The 14,169-nt window shown below is 42.2% G+C and overlaps 1 protein-coding gene across 3 annotated transcripts in view; it reads left to right on the top strand.

The window, feature by feature from the left end:
• The window catches only part of robo1 (roundabout, axon guidance receptor, homolog 1 (Drosophila)), a 240,658-nt gene that overhangs the window by 186,238 nt on the left and 40,251 nt on the right, over positions 1-14,169 (top strand). For all 3 annotated transcript variants that reach the window (XM_077540951.1, XM_077540950.1, XM_077540952.1), the window contains 4 exons: positions 1,980-2,137; positions 8,751-8,871; positions 10,363-10,501; positions 10,592-10,719. In XM_077540951.1, coding sequence (XP_077397077.1) covers positions 1,980-2,137; positions 8,751-8,871; positions 10,363-10,501; positions 10,592-10,719 — 546 coding nt within the window. The remainder of the gene's footprint in view (positions 1-1,979; positions 2,138-8,750; positions 8,872-10,362; positions 10,502-10,591; positions 10,720-14,169) is intronic.

Genomic DNA, 14,169 nt, shown 5'->3' with positions numbered 1-14,169 from the left:
TACAGTCATGCAGGCACATGCAAAGAAGTTTCACAACTACTGTAAGTGACTCAGGAAGATGCAGCAGTTAGTTGTTTTAACAGAGGATAAAGAATATACGCACGTGACTATTGTCTGTATTGTGCCATCTATGGCGTTTCCATGGTGTTGACATTTCTGATCTCAAAAACATCACAAGTACTTTTTCTCCTATCTGTGCTCAAGTAAAGTGTGTGTTTCCTTTTGCCACCTCTGCTGATCCGATGTGAGGAGAGCGTCATGTTACACGATTGAGTGAGCATTTTGGCCGTCTTGAGGGTAGTCAAGAATGTGTTGGCCGCGTCTTTACGTGCGATGTTTCCCGGCGCGAGCCTGACTTTCATCTGGCATTTGAGACACGCCGGCCAAAGATCATTCCAACCTCCCCAAACAGCTATAAATAATCATCCCGTGAGCGGATGTGCATATATTGTATACTACATACTTGGGCTGCTTGTGTGGCCTGAAATTTATTAGCACTTGTGTTTTGTTTTGTTTTTTTTTTTAATGGGAAAATGGTTGTTGCTTTTTCATCACGTCTCACACGCTTGCCTTCCCTGTAGAAATTATTGTCGATCCACTTGCTGACAATATGACGATACTTGCTGATGAGGAATTGGGTTTAATTTAAGATTAAGATCATTTTTGGCCGCAAGACTAGGGCTTGGTTTAAAAAATCAAATAATCAATATTGAATAGATTTTCAAGTTTGAGCCTGATAACGATTCATAAAACCATAAATCGTCTTTTTCCCATAAATATTTTTTTTTAAATTAAGAATTTTAAAGATCTTTTTTTGTGTCTTATGGTTTTCTTGGAATTTACTGTTCACATGAATTTAAAAGTATATTCTTGCATTTATGAAAGACCTGACTTATTGCACTTTAAGACAGTTCAGAATCTTGTTAATTTATATTCAGAATTATTGAATTAGTATTATAAAAATATTTTCTTCTCACCCTTGATATGTCAAATTTTGTGAAACACTTAAGTGATTATAACACTTGATACTTTCATTAACTCATTCACTCCCAGCAATTTTCACAGAAGCAATCCCGTTCGCTCCCGGCTGCTTTACTGAATTTTGACAGATTTTTTAAGGCCCACAGAATATTGTGTTCAATTGCTATAAAAGCATGGGACCTATCAAAAGAAAGATTAAAGTCTCTTCTTTTATCAGGGGAAAAAAGTATATTTCTATCTGTTTCCGTTTTGCAGCAATTCGCATTAGAATATAGATAGGTAGAATCACTTTTCACAAATCTATTTAGAATTGTGAGTAATTGAGCATTTTTTCCAACATGCCCCTGGTTGATCTCCTTTGCTCTGCTGCTACCTGCTGGCCGTTTGTGTAATAACTACAATTTCTGCAACCGTTCTTTGCAGTTGAGAGGCTGCATCAAAGCCTTCTGTATACTTTAGCATTAAAACAACAACAACAACAAAACGTATAAATACGTCTTTGGGACACTTAAAACAAAAACAAAAAACCAACGTATTTACACGTTATTGGGAGCAAATTAGTTAATAAACTAAATCATTTAATCAGTTACAGCCTCTCCAAAATTGTATTTGAAATTTAATGTTTGCGGCGTTTGTCTTTGATAGTTAAGAAGAATTGATAATAATAATAATAATTAATCAATATTGATTGAATTGAAGAGAATGAAATTGGTCCGGGAAAAAAAAAAAATCGAAATTGAATCGATTGAGGACTTTAGAATCGATACCCAGCCCTGCACAAGACATAGCGATCCAGCTAATATTTGCCGCAAGGGTTCGTGACGGGTGGTCACAACCCAAAAACAACTGGTTGGGAAACTGGCTAACCCGTGTGTTGTCCTAGGGAAGAGCTCTTCAGGGACGTCACGATATGTTTCCAAAATATGTTCAACCGCTGTTTTATGACCACCTTTATGGATGTAGCAGCATCTAATTGATTTTTTTTTTTTCTCCTGCAGTTCTGCGTGACGACTTCAGACAGAACCCAGCTGACGTGATTGTGGCAGCCGGAGAGCCGGCGGTCCTGGAGTGTCAACCGCCCCGCGGGCATCCGGAACCGACCATCTCTTGGAAAAAAGACGGCCTGAACATCGACGACCGCGACGAAAGAGTCACGGTGAGTAGCCCAGCCATATATTGACGGCATTATCCGCGGTGAAAGAAATAGAGCGGCCCCGCTGGTGCGAGTCGCGTCATTATCGCCACTTGAGTTGTTAGTTGAAACATTGATTAGCTCATTATGGTGAGCCAATCCGAGCATGCTGCTTAAAAAAACTTAATGACCGGGGCGTAGAAACCTCCTCGCTCCATTAGTCGGCAGCGCTGCATTGATTGGCTGCGGTCCTCCTGATGAAATCAACTCAAAAGTACTCTGAGCTGAAAGGACGTAGCAGTGCTAACACGCAGTTAGCAAATGCTAGCAATGGACAAAATAAGAGCAAAGCGTCTCGGAAAGTCACACAGAAATCTCAGCAGCTACGGACTCAGGTTGTGCCTCTGGATCTGATTTTTATAGCTTGGCTGCCTTTGAACATCTTGGCGGCTGTGACAAAAAGCCATTTTTGCTTAAGTGGCCATTCAAAGTGGTAATAACATGATGCTGGTGTCAAACATTGTGTTTATAGTCAGTGGGTACGAGTCGGTCCAAGCAGAAGACAAGTCCCCTTTTTTTTTGAAGTGATGGTGCACTTTCCAGAGTGCTTACAAAAATTATTAAAGTTGCAAGCAGCGATAAGTAGTCCATCACAGCTGTTTTATTTATTTATTTTTTATCTTAGACATCTTTGTTTTAAAATTCTGATAAAAAGTTACCCGAAGGTGCCTTAGAAAGTTATGTACTTTATCTAAAGACAAAATACCGTAGCTCCTTATAGTTTTCTATATACCTGAAATGTTAGTTTTACGCTGGTTTGTTTCAAATAAAAACAAAAGCTGGACAGATTTTCCAGTTGTTGTTGTTGTTGTTGTTGTTGTTATTTTTTTTAACAATTTTAAATTAATCTATTATCGGCTGTCAGCGTTTTCAAAAAAGCTGATAGTCCTTCATTAAAATGTCGAATATTGGCACCGATAATCGGCCCTTCCTATAATCGTTGTATCCCATAGGTTTCAAACTCTGATCCATGAGGGCCTTAGTCCTGAATCTCGAGGTTTCCCTCCTCCAACACACCTGAATCTGATCAGGATCGTTAGCAGCTTTCTGCAGCACTTGCTGATGGTTTGATTCTTTGAATGAGGTGTGTTGGAGGAGGGAAATGTCTAAAACATGCAAGATGTGACCCTCGAGGACCTATGGTATCCCTACCTACTTCTAATTGGGCCTTGTTTGGGAAAATTCCATAGTTGTAGTTCAATATAGTACAAGTGTCCTAAAATCTGCCCAAAATGTGCTGCTTTCAAACCAGAATTGACTCTCTTCAAGTTCATGCTCAGACTATTTTTGTACATCCTATTATGAAGTTATGTCGGTGAAATTGCTGACAGGGACAATTTTGTTTTTTTTACAAGATTTCAAAGGGAGCCACTGAATGAGTTTTGCCGAGTCATGTTCCAGATCCTTAAAACTGATGTTTTCACCAGGTTAAAAGTTTGATTCATTCCTGGGAAAAAGAATAATAAGCAGCGATTCCAAACCGAAGGATCCTCTCTTCTGTCCTGACGTTATTACTGGCTAAGTCCAAAGAGTCATTCATCATCATCATCATAACCTCATGCTGAGATCCTGAAAGAAAAAAAAAGTTTTCTCGGCACAGGTCACATGAGGTTGGGAGTCCTGGTCTCGAGTCAAACTCATAAAGTGTACAAGTGCTCGCTCGCTTTTCCTTTTGTTTTCCTTCAAATCCGCACTGGCGCGGGCCGTCCGTCTCTGGCCTCCGGAACAAGCGCATAATCTTGTTTGAAGAGAAACAAATCATAGCTGTCCCGACCCCCCAGGTCCGCAGAGGCCGTTGAGAAGCATGGAACCTCAGCGCTACATACGTGACTGTTGCGGCCTGGGAGGGGCGCAGGGGAATTGGACTCTATGCGGCTCTTGTGTGGTTAGTCAATTTGCATCAGGATACACTGCATTCATAGTAAGAGTCACATAGTAGAGTAAATGTTTGGAATATAGTAGAGTGTTTCTGAATTACAGAAACAGATCAGCTAATGTTTCAGCGATGATGTGTTTCAAAAAGTACTTGAGAAACATATGACATATTTGGAATCTCTATCGCAATCCGAAAGAAGTCTAGCATGATGGATTGTCTAATCTACACTGGGGATGTCACGATAAGGGCAATATCGTGATATTGTGATATTAAAACTGCCACAATATCGTCGTTGTCATGTTCACAATACTTAAAAGGAAAACGTGTTTAAAAAGTCAGGTTGCTTTCCATTTGTGCAGATCTAGCACCTTCTAGTGGGTATTTTATTAGTGCAATTTAATTTTCATTAGGGATGTTTTGGCCTTCTATGTTTAAAATCTGCTAATTGTCAGATGAAGGGGAACCTAATTTGCTTGTGAAGCGATCAATGTGTGCTTGCATTAGCAAGTAAGAGCCTCACTGTTGTTATTAGAGATTGTAGGTGGTTTATATGCATTGCTCTTATGTACAAAAGCACGATATTGTGCTTTTTTTTTTAGTATGAGCTCTTTTTTTTTTCTTTTTTTTTACAATATTGTGATCTTTTTTAAATATCGCCAACGCCCCCACAATATGGTGATAATTATCGTATCGTGACCTTCATATCGTGATAATATCGTATCGTGTTGTTTGGCTATCGTTACATCCCTAATCTACAACCCCACTTTTATTTTATTTTATTTTTTTCAAATTCAAGACATACAGACACATTAAAAAAATAAAAATAAAATAAAATCATATCAGAGGTCAGAGTCATTGAATGGCTCATCCGGGTAATTTATTGGTCGGTTCAGGTAGGATGTGGGAGATCAAACACACAACGTGAATTCAATTTCTCTTCTGGGTGTATAAATTTCTATAAAATAGCTGCATGCATTTAAAAATACGGTGTCAGACTTGAGATTGAAATACACACACGCGGATCGAAGCATCAAATCAAGCGTGGAAGGTCCACGTTGCATTGCACGACATGACGCATGTTTACGCCCGAGTCAATTTGTCAGGATAGAATATACTCTGCAAATATGGAACTGCGGGAAGCAGGCGGTGGAATTATTTTGAACGTCTCCGGCAGCTGAGCTCATCAAAGGGCCCCTCATCCCCTGCTGCAGTGTTGTCGTTAGCGCAGACCCTTCCTCCCGTCGCGCGGCGTGCCGGAACATGCCGTCTCCATGGTAACTGCAAAGTCTCTTGATGTTTGGATTTTTGCAACATGCCTCCCGAGCGTGCCGTCTATTTTGGTCGATGCATACACGCTAATGAAATGCTTGTAAAATGTATTTGTGACTTTGTGTGGTGTGCGGTTTGGTGAGCACGAAATTTTTCTGTGATGCTGCAGCCGACTCACAACAGCAACATTTAAGCAAATCATTACTACAATTTATAAACTCTTAATTGTGAAGTGTTCTTTGAAAATCTGTGTGGGGTACTTGCATCGAAAGGAGACAGAAAGCCGGGGCGTAATTTATATTTTAATCAGTAAACTGATTAAATATTAGACGCGGTGGAAATTCGGAAATCCCACACATGATCATTCAGAGGTTGGCTAATTAGCTGACTTTTCTGTTTCTTGGATTTATGCTACATATGAGCTGCTTTGACGCAGAAATTGACAATTGCACGTGATGGCAGCCCGCTGATGAAGGCTGGACTCAATGTGGGTGGAGCTAAACATTTGACTGGACTGTTTGACGAAAAATAGATGGATGGATAATGGCTAGCCTGCTTGCTAATTAGAACTGGCTAATACTGTATATCTCTAGGCAGTCTTGCAATCTTTTGTTTAAAACTATTTACGACATCCACATCCTCCTCAACCAGAAGCTGGATTCTTTTTTAATTTTTATTTTTTATTTTTTAGGGAAAAAACAGCAAAACTACTTAGGAGTAGAGAATCAAATTTTGATTATCATTTTCAGTTCAATTCAGCGGTCGTCAATCATTTCCCTGCTACCCAGAGGCACCTTGGCATCTATTGTTTCCAAACATTATGAGAAGGTCTCGAGCCTGTTAGTCGCAAATCCCCCAAAACGCAGCTGCAGCAGCATTGTGGCTCGTTTATGTGCTGTAGTTGTAGCTAATCATCATCCTGCAAAATGAACCGCTGTGCCAACACAAAAGAGGATGCACACTGAATGGAGCCTCTCACATTATCAGCATTGCCAAATGGCACTAGACAAAAAAATAAGCGACAGGATGGAGCCATCTCCCTACAATGTAGGCATAATGGTCAGCTTGTCGGGGGGTAGTGGGGCGGGGGTGCACAGTCCGTGTGTCGAGAAATGCTGCAGTTGACTTTGTGTCCTTGCTGTTTTGCCACGGCAAATATGCCTTATGAGGCTGGGCAACTTCCATAGTCACGGGTAAGTACACATAGAGCAGACCGAGCTTGAAGTTGATCCTCATGTCATAGCCCTCGAAGAAGCAACGGTGACCTCGCGCCCCCACCACGCCGCAACACTCGGCGCACCCTTTTCACTGGTTGCTCTGCGGGTCTATAACGGCCCTGACCTCAGACCCTTTTGTGCTTGTCACAGTGTTTTAGCTGTTAAAGCCTTTGCTCAAACAAACAGTAACATAATGATACTTCAAACCCCCGCAGCACCACAGGGTGCCCCAAATAAACCGAGCTTTCCACAGACTCTTTAGGTCCTCGGGCCTCCCGTTTCACCATCAATATTAAACAGTATAAAGTGCTGTGAGTACATCCTCTAGAATTACGATGTCTAGTTTCTTGGTCTAGGGATGTGATTCCCACTTTGGCTCTTGCTTCAAATCCTGACCTTGGTAAAAAGATGTGTCAGATGTGGAATTCCATAAAAGACTAGAAAGCCATCACCAGGAAGGCTTTTGATGTCCAACACCCCAAAAGTTATCATGATGAAACCAAACAACTTGCTGGCAATCCCAAAGCATGACTCGTCATTCTCGGGGTGAGATTGTTGCTTTGTGTGCAAGAGTTCAGACGAGCCCATTTTCTTTCTTTAATCTTGATATAAAGTGGAATGGTTTTCAGAAGTGGTATTCAAACACCTGCAAACAAAGGCCAGAAAAAACGAGAGGTTTTTATCTCTGGGACTACTTCAAAACCTTCCAGCACCACGGGGTACCTCAAATAAACTGAGCTTGCTTCACCACATCCATTTCACCTTGAAAGTTGTACTAAGGACTGCCGATATAGAGCGAGGAGTTGCCAAAGTATGGCTCGTTTGCTTTTTTTCTTTTGTTTGTTTGGGGGGCAAGAGATCACAGGATCACATTACAGATTAACCTTTTTTTGTATCCTAGTTAAAAAGAAAAAAATATGTCAGAAGTGGGATTCAGACACCAACAAACAAAGACCAGAAAACCATCAACCGGCAGAATTTTCTCCCTGGGACTACTTCAAAACCCTCCAGCACCACGGGGTACCTTCCAGATCCTCTTCAGATCTCCTTGTCTTCTTTTCCCCAACATACATGGAATAATTTGAAGAATTGGACTTGCATCACTGTCATTGTCGTACCTGGTTCAGAAAGTATTTTGTTGACCCTAGTCAAAAGAAAAAAAAAATGTCAGTAGTGGGTTTCAAGTATCCAAAGTACCCAAAAGTTTAGTCCTCATATTAAACAAGTTAAAGCTCTTCAAATTCCCCAAAATGTGGTTTGTTGACCAAGGTCTGATGCTTCAAGTCAAGTCAAGTCAAGTCAAGTCAAGTCAAGTCAAGTCAAGTCAAGTCAAGTCAAGAAGGCGGCCTTCAATATACCGCGCATGAAAAACGTGTATTTGATTACTCAAAGATGATTTGACCATTTCCTATAAAAGGTTTTGCGCTTGGAAAACCGAAAGGATCGTTCTAACATAGCTCTACTTGGCGCCATTCCAACTTGTGGTTTTCCAAACATTGTGTGTCAAGTTCGCCGTCGGTTAGCTCTCTAATGAGGGTATCAGTTACCTGCCTGCAGGTGGTGATCCCGGCCTCACAGGCGCTTTAAAGGTTAAGCCCCACCGGGATACAGAGACCATTGGTCCCCGTGCTATTGTTTGACTGGTATGCTTGTCAGCCGAGAGGAGTACTGAAGAGAAGGGGGGGGCCTCGGTTTGCTTGTCCCGTCTCCCCGAGAACAAAGCGGCTCCTTTGGCCTGTAATCAAAGCCCTGGGAAATACCTGGACCTGGACAAACCGCATTCACTGCTCTTCTTGCGCTCCTGAGTGTTCATTTGCCGCCCCCAAAAGAAACTCGAAGGAACCTGCGAGTTCTTGAAAAAATCCTCGCAATGTTGGAGCGAGTAGCAGCTCTTTGAGGCAGCTGGAAAAGTGCTTGCGGTCCTGCAGAGCCTCAGGTACTCCCTCGGGTGGGGTAGGGGGGGCCGCGGTTGTGTTGGATTGTGAAAGTGTTTTTTGGCTCAGCTTACCTTGAGGGGAAACAGGCCGACTGATAGTGATTTAGACTTTAAGTGGAAGCTGAGAGGAGGCCGGAATGAATGGAGTCTTTCAGCAACGACTTTTTTTTTTTTTTTCAGAGCCCGGCTGTTTTATCGCAAGGGTTGTAACGACCTCCACGAGATGTCTGAGCCACACACGCCTAAATAATTCATTTTCTTCTCACTTTTACTCCTCAGATACGCGGCGGGAAGCTGATGATCACCAATGCGAGGAAGAGCGACGCCGGGAAGTACGTCTGCGTGGGGACGAACATGGTCGGCGAACGGGAGAGCGAAATAGCCGAACTCACGGTGCTCGGTAACTAGCATTTTTGTGTCAGATCAATGCTTTGTCTTTACTTTCAAACCTTCAAATGTTCATCGGCACATAGACACGCTTTTCAGATGATCCAGATGTGTGCCTTCAATTGTCTCTCTCTCCCAGAGAACTTAATGACAACGGTAACCTTTAATCAGATAAGAGTGTGAGATGACCTCCAATCTCACTCACTTTGCTATGAATCACATGCCGACACCACCAGTTGCACCCCCGTTTCCCCCCCGGTGACCTCCAACACCTCCTGACTCGGGATTTTATCACCGACTCCTTGGAGGCCTCATAGAATTTGGCTGGGAGTGTCGCCGCCGATAAACGACAAGACCTTCCAGTGTTTGGCTCGGCACTCTTCTGTCTTCATTACATTGAGTTTCTTGTATATTGCCTCACTATAACTGTCAGGTGATGTTTCCAACTCAATGTGGTGTTTTTTTTTTTTTGTTTTTTTTTAATGGATGGTTTTCATTCCAGACAAACCTAACCTTTAACAAAATTTCAGCTAAGCACAAGAGGCTGACATCCAATTCGGTTACCAGCAAATAAAAGGAGCTTTAATTCCTTACTTTACTTACTTCTGTGGTACCTTGACTTATGAGTTAAATTTTGTTCCATGACCAATTTACTCCTGTATCAAATCAATTTCTGCCGCTGAAATGAATCGACATGCCATAAATGCATTATTAAAATAGTAGCAAATTGTAAAATCTTAATTGAAACATTAAAACACAATAATGGAAAACAAATGTAAAAATAAGCTGGTTTATGAACTGGAAGTAAGCCAAATAGTTACATACATATTGATTATTATGTCGACTAATCAAACAGTTATTTTTTGTTTGTTTGTTTTGTTTTCTTTCGTTTTGTTAATCCACTAAGGTTGAACGTGAGTTTAATTGAGTGGGTATGACTACTCAATATTTATTATCTTCTACATACATATAAATTATTAAACACCAACAAAATTAGCCTATGCTAAACGGTTGGCAATCACGATTAGCATTAGTGCACTAGCGACTACCATTTTAGGTAAACAAACACAAACTACCATTTAGTTCATACATACATCATTATGTCTACATTACAGATGTAATAGTGCCTTAAAAGCCACTTATAGATGACGCTTCAACAAGTAAACGAGTGGAGGTGCCTGTTAGCTACAATGAGCTCAATAGCTTCCTGTCCGCTGTGTGCGTCTGCAAAAAAGGTCCGTGTAGAAACATGGACAGTTGCAAGTATGGCTCAGGCGGCGCTTTGAGGCAGACATTTTTATTTGACCTATTTTTAAAGTTAATTTATCTGACTTGGTCGACTTTTTTTTTCCGAGCCCTACTTAACACATTGGCAAAAAATCTTATGTATGTATTTTGGCTCACAACACAAAACAAAAATCGACCAAGGGGCGGCTTGTAACTTGAAAACTCCATTATTTGGGGCATTTGTCAGACATGTTAACAACTTTGTTGACATTTCCAGAGCGACCCAGCTTCGTGCGTCGGCCCGGCAGCCAGGTGGTGCTGGTGGACCAAAGCGTGGAGTTCCGGTGCGAGGCGCGCGGCGACCCGGTCCCGACGGTGCGCTGGCGGAAAGATGACAGCGAACTGCCCAAAGCAAGGTGTGAATCATGGGCGAAAGTCAGACGAGAGTTTCTCATCAGTTGTTTTTGGTCTCTAGCTTACATATATGTCCGATTGCTGCCCCCAAGGTACGAGATCCGAGAGGACCACACCCTGAAGATCCGCCGTCTGACCTCGGCGGACGTCGGCTCGTACACGTGCGTAGCGGAGAACATGGTGGGCAAGGCGGAGGCGTCGGCCAGCCTCACCGTCCACGGTAAGACTGCACTTACTCACTCTCGGGCCTTTCTTTGATTTACAGGCTCATTAGATAAGGCTTTTTAAGAACAGATTAATGCACTGTTTTGTGAAAGGACTGCCAATTTTCTGCTTTTGGGGGTAGTATGTGTTATTTGCCGGGATGTCTAAAGCTACAGCCATTTTTAGTCTTTCAGGGTCTCTTTTATCGACTTTTGGGGAATTTAACTCATCTAAAAGCTCATCAGTTTTTGTTTGTTTTTGTTCTAGTGTGTGCATCCTGGTGAAAATAAGTATGTCCGGCATGCCAAAACCAACCCTGCCCCAAAACTCAATCAGCAGTGTCAAGACAAATGAAAAAAAGTCTCTTGCACCTATGCCCAAAATGGAATCTAATCTATGTTTTGGCTTTTTTCAAATAGTTAGCCTAACCCTTCGAGAGAATTTATCCAAAAGAGCAATTGCAATCGTAGCCATACTGGTAAAACTACATTGTGAAGACTTTTTGCCTTTACCATCTAATGTGATTGGCACTTGGCGGTGATGAACCGCTCTGTGATGCGTGGCGGCTTCTAATTAATTCTTCTTCTTACAATGATTGAACAATCGTCCATAATGTAGCCATCCCAAAACTCAAGAGTTCCAATTATTTAAAAGAAAAATAGCCCAATTACACCAATACCACTGGTTTGGTTGATCAACAAAATAGGGCGCATGCGTCGAACACGACAGACAAGAAAGTTGCAAGACCCTATGCCTGAAAGTGAACAAAAGCTATTTCAGCTAAATAAAAGGGGACTGGTGGGCCCGTTCGCTTTGAATTCAATTTGAGGATATTACGCCACTTGGTTTCAGGGCTATCACAGCCTGCGGTTTTAGTACCAACAGCTCATTACATTGTGCTATCCTCGCTCAATTAGCTGATTGATTCCTAATCACACAGATCCATAACCACTATAGAGGTGCGCATATGGGCGCTCAACCTGACAATCGATCTCATTTGCCCTTTTTTTGCTCACATGACATTTGTCAGGAGAACCGGCCCTCGTTTGCATCTTAAGATGCTATTTGTAAACATCTCAGCGTATCCTGTGGCATTCTCCACTGGACGTCTTATTAACACGGTTGGAATATAAAGCAGCCGGTCACAGAGTGTGAACATTCAGAAAGAACCCATTCAGGGGAGCAAGGGGGTTGGCTTGGATCGGCCCAGAAGCCCCCTTGAGATGCGGAGGGAACACAGGGGCCATTTAACGGCAAAGTAATGGGAATGTTGGGAGTTGTTGGTGAGGAAAGTGAAGTGAGGGGGGATTGGGTGAAAAGATGGTGAGTCGCCGTCTGGCCACCGATGCGGAACGTCTTGAGAATTGGGACTTGCGGTGGCTCGATGGAGAGGTTTTCCGCGGTGAGGTCAGCCACATTAATGTCACTTCCCGCAGTCGGTGGCGCTCAGATATAATGAGACGGGGCAATTTGAATGCCGTGCCAACCCCCCCGCCTGTCTGCAAACATGTCCACTTCATCCTCACATGGCTACCCTTTGCAATTATTTCTTCATTTTCTCCGCCGACAGCAATCTTAAGATTGGCGCGGGGAGTAAGATTAGCCCCGGCTGCCAATACCAAGTCAATACATCCACTCGTCCTATCGCCTCGCTCGCTCAATCTCTTTCTCCCTGATGAAAGGTTAGCGAATGTGAAGTGAAAAGCATTGACGAGCCCGTTCAATAAATGAATCGCCTTCGTATTTAATGGGAGTGAAATACTCGTCACCCTGGGACTGTTTCTGGAGGAAAGTTTTCAACCTCGGCAACCCAAAAGTTACAAAGACACGTTCATGAAATAAAGGCTTGGCACATTCGTCACATCTGGGACTCTTGATTTGCATCCTCTCATAGTCCAATTGATGGACTACGAAGAAATCAGAGGCGGAAGCTGTGGCCACTGTGTAGTCCAGCAAATTAAAGACCAGCGGGCCACAGTCCCACGCCTGGAAATCGCATGCTTCTAATTACAGGAAAGGACAGAAAAGACCAGTAATTGTAGGTTTTAACCGAGCCAAAATCGGCCCGAGTAAGGTATAGGTAGCGGGACGATGTCCTCGACGGGGTCTACTGGATTCCCATTGGCTGACATAGTAGGATTAAATACATATTCATAAGATTTTCTTGTAATTTAACATGCACTCCTTTGTGGTGGATTTATGGTTGCCTTATTTTAACGTGGGAAACTTTTGGGTCGTTTACGGTTAATGTATTTAAACCTGAGCAACTCTTGGGGGGATTTACGATTGTTTTATTGTAACCTACTCAAATTTGGAAGGGATTATCATAATTTAATTTTAACCTGTGCAATGTTTGATGGATTTGTATTAGTGTTATTTTAACTTGGGCAATTTTGGGGAATTTTTATGGTTTGCGAATTTTAACCTGCTTAACTTTTTGGCGCTGTTACTGTAGTCTTACTGTATTTTAACATGCACAATTTTGAGGAGGTTTACAGAGCCTTATTTAACCTACAAAACTTTGAGATTATTTCAAATTTTCTTCTTTTAACCTGTGCAAATATTGGTGTATTAGTGTTATTTTAATCTGTGCAGCCCCTAGGGACTTTTGGTTAGTCGTATATTAACAGTCGCACGTTTTGCCGGGTTTACGGTTGTCTTATTTTATCCTGTTGAACTTTTGGGGGATTTTTTTGTATATGTATATAATTTTGTTGGTTAGATAGGGGTCAGGAATTCATCTTAAAATGGTTATGGTGGATTCTAAGTCCTAGTCAAACCACTAGTTGCACTAAATCGGCCTGTGTGAGAATGTACATGAAATGTCGAGCCCACAGTGCCGTGATTCACTTGGCTTATTATATCATGGAGCATGAGAAAATGTCATTTGCAGGGCGCACCCTCCGTCCTTCAAATCAAATCCCCTTTGAGCCCAGCAGAGGAATCCAGAAAGGGGTATTTTCACACCCTCCACGGTCAGGCTGTCGGCGAAACAATGTAGTCAGTGTGCGAGTGGTGCCCCGGGGCTGTTTTTCTTTCGACGTGCGCCGCTCTCCTTACTAACTAAATCGGCGAATTGTTGTTTTACACGCGTCTCAGTCCGCTACACCTCCCCGGGACTTATGAATATGTCAAGAAAAATATTCCCCTTAATTGATGGCGGAAAGCCACCAAAGTCAAGCTAAGACTTTAGCTTGAAGCCATGTGTCGACTTGTTACTTTAGCTATTGAGTGGGCAAGCACGCTAATGCACAAGTTCTAGTTGGCGGACTTGGGCACCAAACTTTCTATTAGATTATTTCCACAAACACAGAATTTGTGAGATTTTAGGGGATTTATGTGACATGACCTCTCTGACTTCTTATGTTTTAACCTTTAGAGTTTTGACATTAGTCCTAATTTAACCCGTGCAACATGTGGGGTTTTAATCTTACTTTTTAGTAGCACAGCTTTTGGGGATTTCCGG

This window comes from Festucalex cinctus, chromosome 13, assembly GCF_051991245.1.
Source record: "Festucalex cinctus isolate MCC-2025b chromosome 13, RoL_Fcin_1.0, whole genome shotgun sequence".
Taxonomy (NCBI): domain Eukaryota; kingdom Metazoa; phylum Chordata; class Actinopteri; order Syngnathiformes; family Syngnathidae; genus Festucalex; species Festucalex cinctus.
The sequence above is the reverse complement of the archived record's forward strand: the minus strand, read 5'-3'. Positions and strand labels throughout refer to the sequence as shown.